This window comes from Lepidochelys kempii, chromosome 3 (assembly GCF_965140265.1).
Source record: "Lepidochelys kempii isolate rLepKem1 chromosome 3, rLepKem1.hap2, whole genome shotgun sequence".
NCBI classification, from domain to species: Eukaryota; Metazoa; Chordata; order Testudines; family Cheloniidae; genus Lepidochelys; species Lepidochelys kempii.
In genome coordinates, this window is record NC_133258.1 from 8,561,878 (window position 1) to 8,583,787 (window position 21,910).

A 21,910-nucleotide genomic window follows, 5' to 3' on the forward strand; every position below is an offset into this window, starting at 1 on the left:
TGGTGTGGTCAGGGTGAAAGCTGGAGGCATGTAGGTAGGAATAGCGGTCAGTAGGTTTCCGGTATAGGGTGGTGTTTATGTGACCATTGTTTATTAGCACTGTAGTGTCCAGGAAGTGGATCTCTTGTGTGGACTGGACCAGGCTGAGGTTGATGGTGTGATGGAAGTTGTTGAAATCATGGTGGAATTCCTCAAGGGCTTCTTTTCCATGGGTCCAGATGATGAAGATGTCATCAATATAGCGCAAGTAGAGTAGGGGCATTAGGGGACGAGAGCTGAGGAAGCGTTGTTCTAAATCAGCCATAAAAATGTTGGCATACTGTGGGGCCATGCGGGTACCCATAGCAGTGCCGCTGATCTGAAGGTATACATTGTCCCCAAATGTAAAATAGTTATGGGTAAGGACAAAGTCACAAAGTTCAGCCACCAGGTTAGCCGTGACATTATCGGGGATAGTGTTCTTGACGGCTTGTAGTCCATCTTTGTGTGGAATGTTGGTGTAGAGGGCTTCTACATCCATAGTGGCCAGGATGGTGTTATCAGGAAGATCACCGATGGATTGAAGTTTCCTCAGGAAGTCAGTGGTGACTCGAAGGTAGCTGGGAGTGCTGGTAGCGTAGGGCCTGAGGAGGGAGTCTACATAGCCAGACAATCCTGCTGTCAGGGTGCCAATGCCTGAGATGATGGGGCGCCCAGGATTTCCAGGTTTATGGATCTTGGGTAGTAGATAGAATATCCCAGGTCAGGGTTCCAGGGGTGTGTCTGTGTGGATTTGATCTTGTGTTTTTTCAGGAAGTTTCTTGAGCAAATGCTGTAGTTGCTTTTCGTAACTCTCAGTGGGATCATAGGGTAATGGCTTGTAGAAACTTGTGTTGGAGAGCTGCCGAGCAGCCTCTTGTTCATATTCCGACCTATTCATGATGACAACAGCACCTCCTTTGTCAGCCTTTTTGATTATGATGTCAGAGTTGTTTCTGAGGCTGTGGATGGCATTGCGTTCCACATGGCTGAGGTTATGGGGCAAGTGATGCTGGTTTTCCACAATTTCAGCCCGTGCATGTCGGCGGAAGCAGTCTATGTAGAAGTCCAGTCTGCTGTTTCGACCTTCAGGAGGAGTCCACCTAGAATCCTTCTTTCTGTAGTGTTGGTAGGGAGGCCTCTGTGGATTAGTATGTTGTTCAGAGGTATTTTGGAAATATTCCTTGAGTCGGAGACGTCGAAAATAGGATTCTAGGTCACCACAGAACTGTATCATGTTCGTGGGGGTGGAGGGGCAGAAGGAGAGGCCCCGAGATAGGACAGCTGCTTCTGCTGGGCTGATAGTATAGTTGGATAGGTTAACAATATTGCTAAATGTTTGTGCACCACTCTTGGATCAGCCATTACAGTTAGGCTTGGCAGAATTCGATTTTCATTTTTTTTTATAATTTCAATGGATAATATCAGTGTTTGTCATTCTTTCCGATTTGTATCTATTTACATTTTCACAAATGTAGGAAATTATGGAGAGGGGGAAGCAATAAAGGGATTCAGACAATAATTATTTAATGAGAATAAATGCTGATATTTACTAAGTTAAAGATTTATAACTGTTAAAACACAAATTGTCAACATTATATGTCAAAAATACAAAGTAAATATCTTTAAATCAAAATCTAGTAAGTTCTCAAACAGCATTTTTTTTTGCCTATCTGTAAATTTCTATTATTATTGATGGAAATATTTTTTGTCGGTTTGGGTGTGTATGTTGAAATGAACATTTACCAACATTTATTGAGAAAAATGGAATGCTTCCAAGCCCAGTTTTAGTTTGGAGCAAGTATTTAGGGAGTGTCCAGGCCAATCTTGACAATGAGTTAATTAGCAATCAATTAACTTGAGGTTAAAATGTCTAGTATAGACATACCCCATAGGACTAGAACATTATTTTTTTTATATGACAGCACAGATTCTGATCTTATCATAAGACTCCATGATCTGGGGCCTGAGGCATAGGCCTATAGATCCAGATCCACAAAGGGCTTTGGATGTTGCCATACTCAATGTGGAAACGCCTAACTTTTAGTCACCTAGAAAATCACTTGAATGATATGGGATCCACAAAGCCTGGATTAGGTGCCTAGGTTCTTGATACAATGAATGGGGAGAGATAGGTGCCTAAGAATGGTATCCACAAAAGCCAGCTCAGCAGGTTGGGAGCTGCCTAAGCTAGCCAATGGAGATGCCAATGAAAGGGGTACGACCTAAGCCCTGCCCCTCTCAGGGAGTTTGGTGCTGAAGTTTGGGCTGCAGGGAAGTGTCGATCTCCACTTGGGATCCACAGCCGGGAGCCCCACTCCTGGAATCAGGCAGTTTAAGGTGCCTAAGCTGTTCATTGCAAGAATGGCTTAGGTGCCTGCCTAACTCTCTGAAACAATGGCTGGAGGAGGAAGAGCTGCCAACCTTATAAGCTCAGTGATTAGAGCACTCACACGGGATGTGGGAGACCGGGTTTAATTCCACTCCCTGCCTGATGGGGGGCTGGAAGAGGAGGGGGAGAAGGAATTGAACCAAGGTCTCCCTTCTCTTAGGAGGGTGCTCTAGCCCCCAGGCTACGGGATATTCTAATGTGGGCCTCTCTCAATCTTACCTTTTGAAGCTGTAACTGGGCCACGGAGAGAGTGAGAATTACTCTGTAGCATGGCAGATAGGGCACCCATCTGAGTGGTGGGGGACCCAGTTTCCCTGCTCCAGTGACTGGTCAGATTTTGAAAGGGATTGGATCCAGTAAGAGTGCTCTGAGGCAGCCTTCCGGATTAGGACCTGCAGGCAAGATAGGTATTTGTGGATTGCACTGGGGTTTAGGCAGGAGATTGCTGCCTCACTCTTGGCAGCTGTGTACAAATACAGAGGCAGAAACTTAAGGTGCCTAAGGAACTTTTAAAGCAGAAATTTGGGTCCAGAGAGTATTTAAGGGCCTAAAGCGTTAAGTGGCAGGTGCAGAGGGTTTTGTGGATCACAGTGGAGCCTAAAACTGAGATTTAGGAGCCTAAATCTGGGGTTTAGGCACCAAGGCCTCTGTGGCTCTGGGCCACAATGCCTATACTCTAATCCAGCGCTGAGAGGCATCTCTTAAGGGACTATAGTTGCAGTTAAATAGCCTCTCTTTTCAGGGTATCATGCTGTATTGACAGAGTTTGTGAAGCACTTTGGGATGGAAGGTACTATATAAATATTATATAATGTTATTCACATGATACTTAAAATTACATTTTAAAAGCAACTGCAACATTCTTATATGGCAGATACTTTTGTGAAGGGCATGTTTAATTATCAGTGACTAATAAGTTACAAACATTTATAAGTACTGTAAGCCAGGAATGGTGCTGGAAACCTATTTATCAGTTAGAGCCATGCTCTCCTTTTCTATTTAGTCCGCTAGTTATTTAAACAATAAGATCAAGCGACTAAGTACATGGACTCTTGGTTTAGGCCCATGTCTGATTATAATAATCTAGTTAGCAATGCGTCCTGTGGCACCTTATAGGCTAACAGACGTATTGGAGCATAAGCTTCCGCTGGTGAATACCCACTTCACGGCTACCCCTCGATCCTAGTTAGCAATGTGACTCTTAATAGCATTAACTAATTAAGGTTATTGGAAGTCACAAGGCTAAAAACTTGGTGAGGCATTGAAAATGTAGGATATAGCATCTAGAGGGCGAGTCATAACCCTCATTAACTACCGATTGCAAGAGGTTTTTTGTGAAAATTAAAGTGAAAGAATTGCACTTTGCCCCTTTCATGATAAGCAATGAACTAGAGGCATCTAGTTAAAAGCAGCCACCCGGGGCACCCTGACCAGGCCATGCTAATTTCCCTTCCATTTCAGCAGTCACTCTGGCTCAGCACAGGCACAGATACAACCCACCAACTGCCATGAGGTTAACAGCTACTCGTTATCTGAAAATAATTAGCATCAGAATAATGCCACCAGCAGTTTAGACAGTGCTGGCCTCAGCTAGATTTTGGTCCCCAAACAAAAATGTCGTAAGTTCCTGACATCTCTGAGAATTTGTGTGAAATAATTTTTAGACTAAAAGAAAAGGAGTACTTGTGGCACCTTAGAGACTAACCAATTTATTTGAGCATGAGCTTTCGTGAGCTACAGCTCACTTCATCACGGCATGCATCCGATGAAGTGAGCTGTAGCTCACGAAAGCTCATGCTCAAATAAATTGGTTAGTCTCTAAGGTGCCACAAGTACTCCTTTTCTTTCTGTGAATACAGACTAACACGGCTGTTACTCTGAAACCTGTCAATTTTTAGACTGAGTGCTGTGTTCTGTTCTGTTCTCCCCTTCTGAAAAAAGATATCAGAAACAGAGTGGTCCACAGATCGGCAACGAAGATGATCAGAGGCAAGTAAAGATTTCTGTACCAGGAGAGATTGAAGAGATCGAGATGCTTAGCTTACAGGGGGATAAGATAAAGGTGCAGAGACGAGAAAGAGATGACTCCTATTTACCCTTAGGGAACGTTGATTCCCCCTGTCTTCTGTCACTGTGCCAGACACGGGGCGGGAATGCAGAGCACAGGGTTGTGGGTAGGCTATTGAAAGGGCAATAGGATCAATAATTACAGATCCACTGGTTCCGACATCCAGCACACAACACTATCCTCTGCACCAGGTGATGGGGGTCTTTTATGGAGCATACTTCCATAGAATGTAAATAGTGCCAATGGGCATTCCATTGTGTGGGGCTACTATACATAGGTACCAAGGGACTGCCATATTTCTCTATTTTAATAACTGTTTATTTAGAAAATATAAGCAAATTTATAAATCATTACCACACAAGTTCCACAAGTACCAAGAACCAAAAATGCTGTATTAACAATTACAAAAATAAGTTTATCCCATTTGGTTTGAAAGAGATTTTGTGCAGTGACATAGTCAAGTTTATCTGTAGGTAAGGCTATTACCAAGATAGAAGGTGAGCCTCCTTGCATCATCCAGTCCCTATTGTTTCTAGGGATTTTCTTAATCTGAAAAACAATTCTGCCTTTACTCTTTAACAGACTATAGTAAATCTGGTGTGGTTATTATTATTTTTAAATGGTCAAATGCCACTTTTTATGTGGGTGAATGCACTGTGAGTATAGGAGAAATGGTATTCAAATATGTGCTATTCTATTTGTTTTGCTGCATAAATTTTCTTATAACAATTTTCTCCTGTGTTTTTCTTTTCTTTGTTTGAGTTATTCCTCTCTTTTCATGAGAGGTTTTCCCTTTTCCACTGAGAAGCTGCCAAAAAGCTATTGGCTACTAACAGATGAGTAATTCACTCTTGGAAGTCCTGTATTTCAACTACAGACCCCCTTGGTCCAAATTAGTCTGAACTTGATCTTCGGGCACACTGTAAAAGCCATTTATTGGACAGGGATTTATTGGAGAAGGGTTGAAGGGGTGTGCCTGTGGAGGCTGGGAAGGGGAGAAGCTAAAGTAGCTGTTTGCTGCTTTGATTTATGGGTTCACTGAGTCAATTCATTATTTGTGTATGGTTATTTTTTGCTGGTGGGTGGTTATCATTTATGATTGTAAGTTTAATTAATTGTTAGGGTGCCTAGAGCTTTTTGTATGGACATTTTTATTGTGATTTATATCTAAAGATATAAATAAAATAAATACTGTGAGGCTGCTTCCTATGCATGTATTTGTGACACTTAATTTAGATTTCATTTAACTCAGAGAGAATTAGAAAGAAAAGATAGGATTTCTATTCTTTGCGGTAACATATTATTTTCTGCAGCATAGCCCAAGAAATACTTCTTGTTTTGTCCACGATAAGTAATGTTTGTGGTGCTCTGCCTTGGTAGTTGTAGAACATGTTTTATTTTGCATCTGTGTGTTTCAAAAGCCCTAAGGTCACTGATAAATTATGGAGATCTTCAAGAGACAAGGCTAAGGCATCACTTTTATTGAAGAGATTAGTTAAATGAAACAAGCAACTTCAATGGCATCAAAAAGATTACACAGCCCAGATGACATCTAATATTCAATATGTACATCCAGTTCCACTCGAGATGTGGACCCTTAAAGCATGCCAAATGACTGAGCGTGATCTAAAAATGAATCTCTGGTGCGAAGTGTTGGACTTCTGGGGTCAAAGGAAGATCATGAAATGATTTGAAAGCCTCAAATCAATGACTGAACTAAAAAAAAGTGATCCTTTGCAATGAAGAAAATCATCAGTTTGATTGTAGAACCTCATCTCTCTTCCTCAGCCCCTTTTTCTCATGTATTGTTGGGGGTTCTCTGCATCCCTATAAGAGCCCTCAAATTAAGAATTTAGCCCCTACTTACAGGGTGGTAGAGTTGTAGGGCAGAAGAGAGTCTTGGTTGCAGTTATTTGTGTGCTAGGTGGCACAACTTGCCCCGTACAGATTCTTTCCTTGGAAATTCTGCTACAGTGACTCTGGTTGTGCCTTGGGTCAATTTTTGGAAACTTCAAAGATATTCAAGGGAGCAGCTATCATTTTTATTCATTCACAGCATCTATTTGTATTTATCAAATAAGTTTGAAGAATAAATTTGTTCTGCATTGTTCCAACCAGCTGTTTTATAAGAAATAGAAAAGAGCCAAAAATTAAAGATGTCAGATTGTGACCTTTAACCCCTGACCATTCCCTTTCCCCCCAGAATTCCCCTTCATGGCCCATGCAGTATCCCAGTCATCATCCTTCTGGCCAAGGAAAACTGGAGGTAACTGTTTTCGGTACCTTTCAGTGCTATCCTTAAAACACAGGACACTGAGGACTGATAGTTCATCCAAAGCATTCTGCATTGAAATACTGATTATTGCCCCTTGGACAGTGCCTCTCCTCCTCTCTTGAGTCATGGGTCAGATCATTTTTTGGCTGCAGTGTTGCCGCTGAACTGATTCTGCTTAACTGTCCATGTGACTCAGTGGTTAATTTTGCAAGCACTCGTGGCTTTCAGTGAAATTTTTGTGCAACTGTTTCCCATCATCTCAACCCCTCACTCGGCTCCTCAACCACTAAAAATCATGTTTTTTTTTTAAAAGTCCAGAATAATGATAAAATCTCCCCCAAGTGACAGGCATGACAAAAGTCTAGCCTTTTATGGCTTCTTAGCTTCATCATCTTTCATGTCTGAAACATACTTTAAGCCTTTTTAAAATAAAATAGAAAGTTCCTCCATCCAGAAAGTGAGTTTGCTTTCTGAGTAGAGTTAAAACGCATATTCTGTCCACAGGATAGTTCTTGATAATCACTTGTTTAACTCAGCTCTAACAATTTGTGTAAACCTGTATTGTAGTTTATAAGACACCCATGTAAATTGCCCCTTAAATACACTGGTAAGCTCTTTGGGGCAGGGACCATTTTTTTGTTCTGTTTTTCTCCAGTACTTACCACAATGGAGTCCTGGCCAATGACTAGGGCTCCTAGGTGTTATGGTAATATAAATAATAATAATAATTGGAGAGAGAATCTCTTCTTATCTGAATTCCAGAGACCTGATTCTGATCCCATTTTTAACAATTTAATACTTTCTAAATGTAATTTATACACTGATGTCAGAGAGACCAGAATCAGGCTCATTACGTGATGCTAGTTCAAGGAATAAAATGGAGTTTTTATAAGAAGAGGAGACGCTATCGAAATAAGACATGAAACCACTTTTTAGGACAATCTCCTGTTTGCTATTAAAAATTGCTGATCTCTCCTTCACCCAGGCCGATCCTTGGCTGGATTAATCCTCAGCCTAGTAGATATCGAGATCATCAATGGGCACTATTAGGTGGGACATTTTAAAGGTAATCCTAATATTTTAACATTTTCTCTCTCTTTCCAGAAGCCGAACTCTTTATTTTGTTTCCCTTTTAGTGTTACTCTGTATACAGGTTTCTTACTGGTGCTAGCTTTAGAAGGATGCTGCTACTTACCCACCTCTTGCGCAATAAAAATGAGCCAAACTAGAGGAGGGCAAGCACTTTAAATCTGTATCATTCTATCAAAAAGGTCCAGTGTATCTACCCACCTGGTATGTGCAGTCTGAAGAGGAGATGGTGTAGTCTGATGGTTAGAGCAGGCACTTCTGAGTCAGATTCTTGGGCTCTGCTCTCAGCTCTGACAGTGATTCCCTCCATAACTGAGGGTATGTTGGTTCTGGCAGCTGTTGAATAGTTATAATAATTTATAATAATACTCACAGTTGTGAGACTTAATTAATGTTTGCAAAATACTTTGAGATTTTTAGATGAATGGTGCTAGACAAATGCAAATTATTATCTTCTCTTCTAGATGTTTTTATGGGAGGAAGGAAGTTTGATTCTCCAACTCCAAACTGCTGCTTTGCAGCCTTCCTCCTGTGGCATATTCCCTTATCAGTGCCCATTTGGGAACCAGGAGCTGGAGCTTATGATCCATGTATGTTTGTGTGGACCTGATAATTCATGACAGTCCCTGTACTTTCAACCCTCCTCTTCTCTCTAAGGATCACACCCTTGCTCTATAATTGCATGTGCTATGGTGGAGGAATCCAGGCACCTTCATAAGAACATAAGAATGGCCCTACTGGGTCAGATCAATGGTCCACCTAGCTCAGTATCCTGTCTTGTGACAAGAACAGGAGTATTTGTGGCACCTTAGAGACTAACAAATTTATTAGAGCATAAGCTTTCATGAGCTACAGCTCACTTCATCAGATGCAAACAGTGGAAAATATAGTGGGAAGATTTTATATACACAGAGAACATGAAACAATGGGTGTTACCATGCGGGCTGTAACAAGAGTGATCAGGAAAGGTGAGCTATTACCAGCAGGAGAGCGCGGGGGCGATGATGCATTGGAAAATAACAGAACTCCACTAGCCATCACCTTCAGCCCCCAACTATAACCTCTCCAACGCATCATCAAGGATTTACAACCTATCCTGAAGGATGACCCATCACTCTCACAGATCTTGGGAGACAGGCCAGTCCTTGCTTACAGACAGCCCCCCAACCTGAAGCAAATACTCACCAGCAACCACACAACAAAAACACTAACCCAGGAACCTATCCTTGCAACAAAGCCAGTTGCCAACTGTGTCCACATATCTATTGAGGGGACACCATCATAGGGCCTAATCACATCAGCCACACTATCAGAGGCTCGTTCACCTGAACATCTACCAATGTGATATATGCCATCGTGTGCCAGCAATGCCCCTCTGTCACGTACATTGGCCAAACTGGACAGTCTCTACGTAAAAAAATAAATGGACACAAATCAGACGTCAAGAATTATAACATTCAAAAACCAGTTGGAGAAGACTTCAATCTCTTTGGTCACTCGATTACAGACCTAAAAGTTGCAATTCTTCAACAAAAAAACTTCTTTAACAGTTTAACAAGAGCCTGCTGAATTGGAATTAATTTGCAAACTGGATACAATTAACTTAGGTTTGAATAAAGACTGGGAGTGGATGTGTCATTACACAAAGTAAAACTATTTCCCCTTGTTTATTTTCCCTCCTACTGTTCTTGTGAACTGCTGGAAATGGCCCACCTTGATTATCACTACAAAAGGTTCCCCCTCCACTCTCCTGCTGGTAATAGCTCACCTTACCTGATCACTCTCATTACAGTGTGTATGCAACAGCCATTGTTTCATGTTCTCTGTGTATATAAAATCTCCCCACTATATTTTCCACTGTATGCATCTGGTGAAGTGAGCTGTAGTTCATGAAAGCTTATGCTCTAATAAATTTGTTAGTCTCTAAGGTGCCACAAGTACTCCTTGTCTTTTTACGGATGCAGACTAACACGGCTGCTACTCTGAAACCTGTCTTGTGACAGTGGCCAATGCTATATAGTTTAGAGGGAATGAACAGAACAGGGCAATTATCGAGTGATCCATCTTCTGTCATCCAGTCTCCGTTTCTGGCAGTCAGAGGTTTAAGGAAATCCAGAGCATAGGGTTTTGTCCCTGACCATCTTAGCTAATAGCCATTGATGTGATGGATCTGTCCTACGTGTACTTATCTGGTTCTTTTCTGAGCCCAGTTATACTTTTGGCCTTCACAATATCCCCTGGCAATGAGTTCCACAGGTTGACTGTGCATGGTGTGAAGAAGTACTTCTTTATTCTTGTTTTAAACCTGCTACCTATTAATTTAATTGGGTGACCTCTGGTTCTTGTGTGACCCTTGGTTCTCCACAGCTCTCCCTTCTTCTGCTAACTTAATGATTCAGACCCTCTAGTCTTAAAATGGTTTCTGTTTTAGTTACTCTGAATTACTCCTGTTTTCTATAAGTTGCATTTGCTTCCTGTTCACATCTGGGTGCCATTCATGGTGTTCATTTTGATGGCTTGGATTCTAGGTACACTCTTTCATCATGTACCTTTACAACAGTTGAAAACAGCACAGATGCTTTTGCAAACAGTTTCTTGCTTTAAATGTTTGAGAACTAGAGACAACATGTTCTCAGTCGTATATCCTCAGCTCTGGAATTTTCTCGCTCAGTTGGTCCATCAGAGTTCGAGTTTGTTGACCTTGGCCTGTAAGGCTTATCTATTCATTTAGCCTTTTGCCTGAGAGGTGGGGCGGCAGTATTGAGGTAGAGAGAAGGAAGTACTCTTGAAAAGGAAGATCATTTATATTTTAAAAAACTCACAGGCGTGTGTGTATGTGCATGTCACTTCCCTCTACTGGATAAGATCAGAATTGCCTTCGGAACAGAAGGTTCTGAGTTCTAGTCGATGTGCGATTCAGTATGACTATGGTGTGCACCATGGTGACAACTGTGAAGTTCCTACAGGGCCACAGATTTGTCACAATATTAATGAGTCGCATACTGGTCATAACTTTGTAACATGAATTTAGAGTTTGTTGGATAAACACATTTTATGAATCATAAGATAAATACATCCCTTTTTATTCTATTTTGTTGGAAAACTCTCCATTGCAGTAATTTCTTGTTCTCTCTTCCTACAATCATATGTCTCCTTATGGCACACTGTGCACATTTATCTTAGTGAAAACGAAGGCAGTTTTCTCAGCAGCTATATTCACGTTCTCTATCATCACATTCCCCTCATGATCTTCCAGTCATCATAATCCACTCTGCACATATAATATATGCTTCAAATTTCCACATCTGCTGTACTGGTAAACTGCTAAATTTCATGGGTATTTGTTAATTTAAATGAATATGAAGCTCTTGCTACTCCTATGGAAAAAGAAACATAGCCAACAAACCTCTCTGTGAACAGAACACATTTTGGCAAAATGATGAGCCAGAAATTCCTCTTTAGTTGCTCTGTTAGGCAAACTGCATTTTAAATTTCTTGCCGAGGGCATTGTTTTACTTGCCCCAGGCAAGCTGTTCAACATATTTATCAAGCCCTATTGTAGCATTATAGCTAACACTTAGCTAGCATGATCATCTGCTTAATGCCATCTGTCATCAGGAATTTTATTTACTGCAATTGAGCTGGTGCTCCATATTTATTCTTTTACGTTTCTCCCAACCATTTACTAGCTGTTTGTTTTCCAGTGGTCCTGAACATTTTGTAGTCTCTGTGGTTGCGTTGTGTTAACCACCTTAGCGCATCAGTAATACAATTTTGTCTGAAATCCTGGTGGATAACATTAACTCTGTATGCAGCATTTTCGTTTAGAAGGTTCCCCAATGTGCTTTACAGATTGCAGTATCCTGTGGAGATTCCTTTCAGATTCCTAACCACGATTTTGGAACAACCAAAAAGACATCTCCTAGATGACTGATCCCAGATTTTTACATTGGTCTTGGTGCATACTGCGACAGGACTTTGGGAATTGTAGGATCTGATCCTGGTTCCATTGACTTCAGTTGGTGAAGGCTCAGGCCCCTAGTAAATGCTGTATTGTGTGAAGTGTGGATGTGTTTAACAAAGTGGAAACTTTAATAATGAGACTAAATTCCACTGCTGCTCCTAGATGCGTGTACCAAGTTCTCAGTGAAGCATGGCTACAGAAACTAGAATTTAGGTCTCAGGACTCCAGGAGCTCTGGAATTACATACACTCAAGAAGATCCCAGTAATCAAGGACACTACATATATAAGGATCTCTTCAGCTCAACACTGAGCAACATCACTAGTTGGGTGGACCATGATAGCCATTCTGCACCAGCTGCACTACTGAACAATGTCTTTAAAGGCAAAGTGAACAATCTTGTACAGTTGGTATTTTGGTGGCAGTGTAGGCATCTGGCATTATTACATTTATATGCAAAATAATATATGCATGGTTCATTTTACCCCTCCAACTGAAAAAAGAAAATTAACATTAAGGCAGATGCATGATTTCTAGGGTTCTCTGAGGCATTTGAAAATGTGGGTAATTTTGTAAAAGCAACTAAATAAATTATATTCAAATGCCGGGCCAAATTCAGCTCTGGCCAACATTGCTAGGGGGAACAGAGATATGGGCAGATGCATCCTCTGCTCCAGGAGTCCTGTTAGCCTGGGCAGGATTCCATGAGGTGGACCTTGGGGATGTATTGTTGGCTGCCCTTTACAGCTACACTATATAGGAGCAGCCTGTGCCCCCATCTAGTGTTGGCTGCGTACTGCAGCATTTCAGCTGGCAAGCAGAATTGTTCCGTCTTAGGGTTTCTCTGCACGGGCTGGCATAGGATATATCCATCAATGGGAGGATAAGTCTAGCAATGGCTATTAGTCAAGATGGTCAGGGATGCAACCCCATGGTCGGGGCACCCCTCAACCTTTGACTGACAGAAACTGGGAGGGGAAGAAGGGTGGATTTCTTCAAAATTGCCCTGTTTTGTACATGTCCTCTGAAGCTCTGGTATAGGTGACTGGTGGAGACAAGATTCTGGGTTAGATAGACCATTGGTTTGATGGAGTATGGCAGTTCTTATAGGAGCTGGACCCCTGCCTAGTGCTCTCTTGAACCTTGGATAGATCCTGCCCTGCTGCTTATGCAGGTTTTGGAGAGGGGGAAGAGAATTCCAGTATTCTCTGCCTGCCACCCCCCTCAGCATACCGGTGCATCCTGTCTTCCCAAATGTGTATTTTAAAATGAAAGCCTTCTTCCTATATTGAATACATTTACACCTTTAAACTCTGCCAACAGCAAGATGAGCAGGATGTGTGTCCTTTGTAATTCCATCTTCCGTAATGAAGCATTGATGTCCTAGCAGCATTGATAAAACTTCTTCATCTGCCCCATGGAAAAGTGCCTTTGAGGATAGTGTAGGGATTTCATGCTGCAGGCCAGCAGAGATTTGGTATGTCACAGAAATAATGCATTCATCCCCCAGAGGATGAGAAAGGGAATCTTCTGCTTTGGTGTTTACTGGATTGTCGGGAGGGATGGGGAATAGTGTGTGTGTGCATTTGTGTGTAATGCTGGCAGCATGGGTGGAAATGACTGTACCGTGCTCTCACTGGAGGAGGATAAAACAAAAGGAAAAGGGCATGGGAGGAAATCACACAAAGGAAAAACTGCATTGAAAGTAAAAAGCCCCAAATGAAAACACCTTACACATATGTATATTATAGTGAAAACATCAGTCCCAACTGAAATTGAATAGGCATTAAAAGAACAGATGAGGATTTTGATTTGTTTAGATCAGAGGTCGGCAACCTTCGGCACACGGCCCATCAGGGTAATCCACCGGTGGGCCGCGAGACATTTTGTTTACGTTGACTGTCCGCAGGCATGGCCCCCCGCAGCTCCCAGTGGCTGCGGTTCATTGTTCCTGGCCAAAATGTCTCGCGGCCCACCAGCAGATTACCCTGATGGGCCGCATGCTGAAGGTTGCCGACCCCTGGTTTAAATAGTACCATAAATAGGCATGCCACTTTACAGACATGTAAAATCAACATTTCTGCCCTGAAGAACATACAATGCAAAGACCAGATCCCATGAGATGTGATGCTCCCTCAGAACTCATCACCTCACAGATGTGGGCCCAAAGTTAGCATGTGCTCAGATAACAAAGCAATCCAGTGGATTAAGCACAGGACTGGGTGTCAGGAGACCTGGGTTCTACTCTGAGCTCTGCTGCTGTTTGACGTTGGGCAAGTTGCTTTACCACTTTATGCTTCAGTTTTCCTTCTGCAAATTGAGGATAATGACTCTTACCTGCTTTTCTAAAGTGCATTGAGCTCTGTGAATGAAAAGTGCTATATATGATCTGAGTATTGTTGTGACAAAGGATGGAAACAAATATTGGAATGGGAATGGGAGAGCAGGAGGGAGAACAAAAGTAACAACAATAAGTTCATGCAGATGCTTTCATCAGTAATGTGAACATCTTGAAAACTTCATAATTTTTAATGATCTTTTTAGTCTATTATTCTAAAATTCTGATTGCTTTTTATTTGTATACAGTGAATTTCTAACAAAACAAAAATAATATTACAAAGTGAGAAACATTTTATGAGGATAAATAAGACTGAACTTTACGAGTAGTGACTTTCTGTGTATGCCTCCCAGACACTTTATCATTTGTTCGGTAGAACTAGGTAAAATGTTTTGGAAAAATAGTTTATTCACTGAAAAATGGAGTTTTGGGTTGACCAAAACTATTTGTGAATTCAACACAAATTTGCTGAATAATTTCATCCCTCCAGGTTTTTTCCCCAGATAGATTCCCCATAGGACATAGGCACCATTCCTAAAAGCAGAGGAGCAGGAGTAGACCTTCCCTTTTATATCCTATAGCCCCATGGTTAAAGCACTCATCTGGGTTATGGTGGGAAACTCAAATTCAGGTCCTTTTACTAAGGACTATTTAAGCACTTTATACAAAGTGGAACAGTTCCAACAAAAGAGACCTTAGGGACTTGTCTTCACTACAGGGGTAAGTTGACCTAAGTTACGCTACTCCTGGTACGTAAATAACATAGCTGGAGTCCACATAGCTTAGGTCGACTTACCCTGGTGTTTTCATGGTGCTGAGTCGACAGGAGACACTCTCCGATCGACTTCCCTTACTCTTATCGTAAAGCTGGAGTACCGGGGTCAACCAGAGAGCGCTCTGCCATCAGATCTATTGAAGACCCACTAAATTGATCCCGGTAAAGCCCTGAGAGAGCCGCCATACCAGAATACCCAATAGCCCAGTAGTTAGGGCACTTACCCGTAAAGAGGGAGATGCGACTTCAACTCTCTGCTCCAAATTGGGGACTTGAACCGACATCTCCCACATCCCAGGCGAGTACTCTAACCACAGGCCTATAAAGTGGGGGAAGATCCTCCTCCAGTGTAAATGGCATTTACATTTGTAAATGGCATTTCCGAATGTCCTTTGCTTTTAATAAAAAAGCAGTTAAAATGCCCCAAATTAATTTTTTCACAGTTCTATGCTTTCTGTGAAAACAGAATTTTTGTTTTGGGTCCATACAAAACTTTTTTCCTCCCCAATTTTTAGTTTGACTTGAGAACTGAGAAATCAATTCTTTGCAAAGCTGTAGTTTTCAGTTCAGGGGGCTGGAACAATTTGTAAAGTGGGGGTGCTGAGAGCCATTGAAACAACCTGTTAACCCTATATATGATGGAAACCACTTCAAGCCAGGGGGTGTGGCAGCATAAAACACCTATGGTTCAGTTTATATCTTTGGTTAATCTACATGTAATATTTCAATAGCTATTATAGGTAAGAGGAATTAAGGTATCATTGTTCTGTTTTTACACTAGTAGATTCTCATCCATTTTAATGGAGTAACTGCTTGCTTTAAGGTGTTTTTCTTAAATAACTAGAGTTCCCTAATTTTTTGTACAGTCTTGCCAATGACTCCTGTTGCTCATAGAAACACATGCTCTTCAGTTGAATACAAGGTTATGAGTTAATTAAGAAGTTGTTCAAATGATGTAAACGTTGAGCGTACAGCTTGAGAAAATGGCAACAGAATCCGAAAAAGGAATTTAAGCATTAGCATTCATTCCCAGACTGTGTGATTAATGTTATTTCTAGGGGTAGACTAGCCTTAAAAGGTTCAAGTTTCAATCAGATTGATTGTGAAGTTCAAAATCGTATAGTTTCAAAGTGTCTTTCGAAATTCAAGCGTATCGCTAGAACAATTGTTTATGTTTTACAAATTGGTGATTACAAAGTGACAAATATCTTTAATGCTTGCGTGCTCTGCTGCAAATCCAGCAATGTTCAAACTATGCTTTTCTAGGGTAGTAGAATATTTTCTCCAGTATTTTTACTCCAGACGCATCTTCGCTATCTGCCCATCTCTAATGCTGCAGCCCAACTGATCAAGTGTGGGGATCAATAAGTTACTGTGTGGATGGGCTGAAATCAGATTAGTGGTTCTACAATCACATTTACATTATAGGTGCTTCCCTCCCTCTCTCCCGGCACAATTTTCCGTATTGCTGTTCCTCAAAATGATATCAAATGATTAAAAACATCTACAGTTGACTAATTAATTATAAATAGCAATTAATTTTAATATAATAGCATCAACATTCCTTCACTCAGGACATGTATAAACAATGATTTAGTGCATGGCAAACAGGAGTATAAATCTACAGTGCTTCAGCGCGCCACGTAGACAAGCCCTAAGATCAGGAGTACATTGCGCTAGTAACTGCTCAGAGTTTACCTAGTAAGAGAAAGTCACTGCCCTGCAGAGATCTGTTTATTTCCACAATCCCCATTGTTTGATATGTTGCAATTCAGGCACGTGCTGATGTCTCTTCTATTAGTAGAATGTCACTTTATGACAGTTCTTCCCCCCCGCCCCTGAACATGCCAACACTTTAGCAGAGAGATATCAGCTATTGAATGTATTGATAGGCTATAAAATAATTTAACACGGCTTTGCTATTTGATTTCATGGGTGTGAGGATTTACTGCTTGTGAAGGTGCTGGCCTATTTGATACATGGGATAGTGCGCAGAGTTCACTACAGCATTTCTCAAATGTGGCCACTGTGGCCGCATGTGGCCACCAGGAGTTTTTCCTGCAGCCTCAATAGTCTCCTGGGTAGAGATGGGGAGGGAGTGATCCCCCATTTTCAGCCAGACGCTCTGGCGGCAGGCTTCAACCTACCCCCCACCCCGCCTTGGCTTCAACCATGGGACTCCGGGGACTGGCTTCAGCACCCCCCACTTCAGCCTTGGGGCTCTGACAGCAGGCTCTGGTCTTCAGTCCCCTGAGGTGGTGCGGCTCCGGACTTCAGCCTCCCCACACCTGCTCCAGCCGTGGGGCTTCTGCTCTGGGCTTCAGCCCATGGCAGCAGGGCTTCAAGAAGGCCAGCCTTACTGAGTGCTGTGGTCAAGAGGCAAGGAGTGGCATAAGCCTGGGGTGTGAGGCTGCGGAATGGAGCTTGGGGCAATGTAGGGGAAGCAGTGGGGCTCAGGGGGCGATGGGGAGCCCAGGAGGGCAGTGACAGGCCAGGGTAGGCAGCGGGGACTAGAGGAGATGGATGGAGGGGGCAGCAGGGGCCAGAGGCGATGGGTGGGGGGCTGCGGTAGGCAGCGAGGTCCAGGGGCACCAAAATACAATTGTACATTATTGTTATTATTGAGTCTGCAAAAGAAAAAAAACCCACATCAATAAATTACAATTGTTTTTCCTAATGTTAATTAAGTATTTTAGGAAAATTTGTCAGAGTGGCCACCAGCAAGAGTTGGTAGCTACAGTCTGTGGCCACCAAACATTTTGCTGTGAGAATCCCTGCACTAGAACAACAAAAGGCCCACCTCCTTAAATGTGGGAGGACGCCACTGAGCTCAGAGATCAACTGATTATGGGGAACAAGAATGAAAAAGCTGGGGATGGCGGTGCAGGCCACAGGGTCAAATCAAGAGATCCAGAGAGGGACACTACATAGACAACCCCGGTAAATGCCCACTGCTTCAAGAAAGTCAGTAGACGCCACCTAGAAGATTGACAATTCTGGATGCTGAAGTCCTGGATTTTTTTAAAGGCCAGTTTCCCTTTTGCATACACAAAATTGTATACACACGTATTTGCGTCTGAACTTTGCTAACGCTTGTGTATGCTTCTTAAATAGTCTAGCACTTGCATGCACTCTGTGTTTGAGTGGTCCCTGTGGATTTTGTGGTTGCTGCTTCTGACACTCGCATATGCAGGTTTTGGACTATTAAAGTGTGTGCTCAGGTGTTAGAATTTGCACACGTGTGTAGATTTTTGCACCTGCAAGGTACTGGCACAAGTGTGTCCACACACGCTTTGTGTGTGCTGAAAATTTACCTGTCACCTGCCAAAAGCCAGCAAATCACAGGCAGAGCTGAGTGTAAAACCCACACCAGTAGACTCCCAGTTCCAGGCTCAGCTGACTATATAATGGTAGCATTAACGCTGGACAACAGGCTGGTTGTAATTGACAACAGGTATTCTAAAATGGCAGTGACATTGCGCCTGTATATTTAGTGCATTACAACTGAAAACAAAGATAAGAGTTGATCAGAATGAGTTACTTGAGTTTGAAGTTGATTTCTGAAGTTTCAAAGGAAGGATATGCCTTTGTGAACAATTTGTATTTTATGGAAGGCCCTGTTTTGTTCTTTTAGCTGTGCTTTAATGGAAACTTTAGGTAATATTTTTAACCTGAAATCTCAAAAGTATTATCATTGCAAAACCTACAACTGTTCGCTGTTTTCCGACTGTAATTGGAATTTATTGTATGTTACACAACCCTTTATTTCCAGCGTTTTAGTAGGAGAAGAGATTAAAAAAAACTATTCAAAAGTTCACACAAGAAATACATTGCCATCTGTAATCATAGATTAGTTAGATAATAATAGCATTTACATGACACTTTTCATTTTTGGAGCGCTTCACAAACAATAAGTAATTCATTCTTCTTAACTAGATAAAATGTTCAGAGAATCCTGACTATTAGTCATGTTGGTTCCCAGTCATTAGCAATCAGTTAAGGCACCCCATTCCAATGACAGGCACAAGTGGCCAGATCTGCATGTGGGGCAAATTGGCGCAGCTCCATTGAAGTCAATTGAACTACGCAGATTATACTAGCAGAGAATCTGGCCCAATAGGTCATGGAAATAATGAACATAATTCAGAATGGCCTAGGAGGGATTTAATAAATGTATGGGAGCAGCTTTCCATGGAAAATAACATTAGTTTAGGGCCATATTTTTAAAATAAGGCATGTAGAATTGCATGCATCAGTTTGAAATTATGAGTACAAAAATTGATGTGCATGTGCAAATCAGGTCCTCACTCAATAACCTCTTCAGGTGGTATACATTGATGAGGCTCCATTGAACTCAGTGGAATTTTGCCCATTTTAAATCAGCCGACAATCTGGTCTCTTTTGATAACTGGCCATGTGGGTGAACAAATACCTGATTTTTGCATGCACATCAGATATTTGCATGCATAAATGAACTAAGCCTGAGAGTTTTTTTATCCTCTATGATCTATAATTTAGTTAATTATTACTCTTCCACCTTTAAAGATTGCATGTGCCAGGAAGCAGAACATTAAATAAATGTTTGCCATTAATACAAATTAATGTGTTTTGACAGCTTGCTAATCAACTAAAGGAAAATGCGGCTACAGAAATATGTACAATTGCCATTTAAGCAATGGGTTTTTTTAGGTGGGTGGGGATTCATGTCATTAAAATGTGTGCCTTTGAAAATCATATAGGTTATTCTAAATTTTCCTATCTATAATATGCTGATATTCAGACGAATCAGACGTTTTGTCTGTGCTTGCTTCATGAAGGGGAATGGATTTGTACAGAATCGTAAATCCATAGCTAATCTTGGTGGACATTTGACTGTCATGTGCCAGTTGCATCAGTCGTTTCCAGTACAGAGAGTCTTAATTAATGTGCAAGTGATTGATTTAATATTGATTAGATCTTGACATCTTGTTGTATACTTTACACATTATACAGGTATGGGATGTTTCTGGGGAGCAGAGAGAAAGTTTTGGACACAGAAAGGAGTCTACTCCACTCAAGTGGGTTATGCAGGAGGGTGTACCCCAAATCCCACCTATGAAGAGGTTTGTTCAGGTATGTCTGTTTCCTTTGATTTCACAGATCATGGACCTGATCCTACAAGATTATGATCTATTTTAATGGGAGTGGAGGGTGATCAGAACCTCTCAGGGTTGGATCCATAATGAACACTGATATCTACTGAACCAATCTAAATGTTAATATAATCTAAGATATTTACAAGCAACCATCATCCCCCAGTATCTAATTAGCTGGGGTGCATACAAATACACTAAGGATGAAAAAAACAGGTTTACATTGTTTTAGTCTGTTAGGTTTCCCTGTATGCTCTCAGGAAATTATAACTACCGTATATTTCTTCTTTGGAAAACCGATAATGTACAATTCAAACCATTCCTTTAGTACTGACAGAAGTCAGGAATCAGCTCAGTCTTTCTTTTTGTCCCTAGGGTGTCTTATGGTGATAAGTTTAAATATAATCTCTCTCCTGAATTATTTTCAATACTTTATCTTTTATATACACCCAACAGCCACCATCCCACCAGTCCAAAACAAAACTCCAGGATTTGTCCATGCTCTCACCAGTCCTTCCACCTTACTACAACTAAAAACCTTCCATTGTTTTTACCGGTAATTCAAATCCCATAATCCTTTACAGCTATTTTACACTGATTAGTGCTGCTCTGAAAGTGTACCCATGCTGGGCATAGTTCTTCCGGCTTGCTCTCCTACACAGTCTTTAGTAGATGATAGCTTTGAGGTTTCACTTTGCTTTTGTTCTCTTGTCAACACTTTTCATGCCAACTGCTGAGGCTGCTCTACCACTTTTGTTTATTACCGGGCACCTAGGGATGACATAAAATAGTGGAAAAAGTTTGGCAGTCCTAGCAATTAGTAGATGTCATATCAGCCAAAGAGAATTGCTGCAGAGTACCCAAGGAAACAGAAACCACCTGTAAATAAGCAAGATGGTGAAAAGTGATGTTGTGTCTTTATTAAGCAAGAAATGAAACACATACGGGAAATTACTCTAGAAAGCAAAAATGATGGGAGCTATTTTTACATAGGCACAGAGGTAATCTTTCACTAGTGACAACTAACAGCCAAAGTGTTCCTGAAAGGAAGGACTGAGTGGAAATGAACTTAATCCCCCGCCCCGCCAAACTAGAATACTGGGAGAGGGTACCTTTGGCATTAACTGATGCCTGTGCAGTTGCAGGCTATACCTTAGGCTGGGGCACCTGCAGGCAGCTGGAGAGCACAGACACAAGGAGAGTCATCACACGTTAAGAAAACAGCGCAGCGGATCAGTCATGTCTTTCTCATTTGTCAAGCTCATCCATTACCTCCTTTCTGAAAGCTTAACTTCCACTATATTACACCTTGGGCCTGGTTCTCCACTTCAGTGCTCCATGTGCAGTGTTTATGATTGTGTGTAGTCCTCTAGCCATCTGGCACTTTCAGTCCATTCTCTTCAACAGCCTGACCATTAGCTGGTAAAAGGCCCACAAAATGTGACCATAATTCCCCTGAGTATCAGACCTTTTATGTTGGATAGTGAAGTATGTTACAATTTCCTCCATCCCAACACACACACACACAGTCCTGGTATGCTGAGATTTATGGTAGAATTTTGAGGGTCCCTCTAAAGTTGCTAAGTGCTGGCTGCTGGCCAGGGAAGGTGTGAACAGAGGCTGGAACAGGGGATGGGCTGGGAGAGACAGTGAAGTATACTGATTACAGACCTAAAAGTGGCAATTCTTCAACAAAAAAACTTCAGAAACAGACTCCTATGAGAGACTGTTGAATTGGAATTAATTTGCAAACGGGATACAATTAATTTAGGCTTGAATAAAGACTGGGAGTGGATGGGTCATTACACAAAGTAAAACTATTTCCCCGTGTTTATTCCCCCTTCCACCTCCCACGTTCCT

The 21,910-nt window shown here is 41.6% G+C and overlaps 1 protein-coding gene across 9 annotated transcripts in view; it reads left to right on the forward strand.

Annotated features, from left to right (window-relative positions):
- The window catches only part of MSRA (methionine sulfoxide reductase A), a 449,168-nt gene that overhangs the window by 214,047 nt on the left and 213,211 nt on the right, over window positions 1–21,910 (forward strand). For all 9 annotated transcript variants that reach the window (XM_073335656.1, XM_073335660.1, XM_073335662.1 and 6 more), the window contains one exon: window positions 19,911–20,030. In XM_073335656.1, the coding sequence (XP_073191757.1) occupies window positions 19,911–20,030 (120 nt within the window). The remainder of the gene's footprint in view (window positions 1–19,910; window positions 20,031–21,910) is intronic.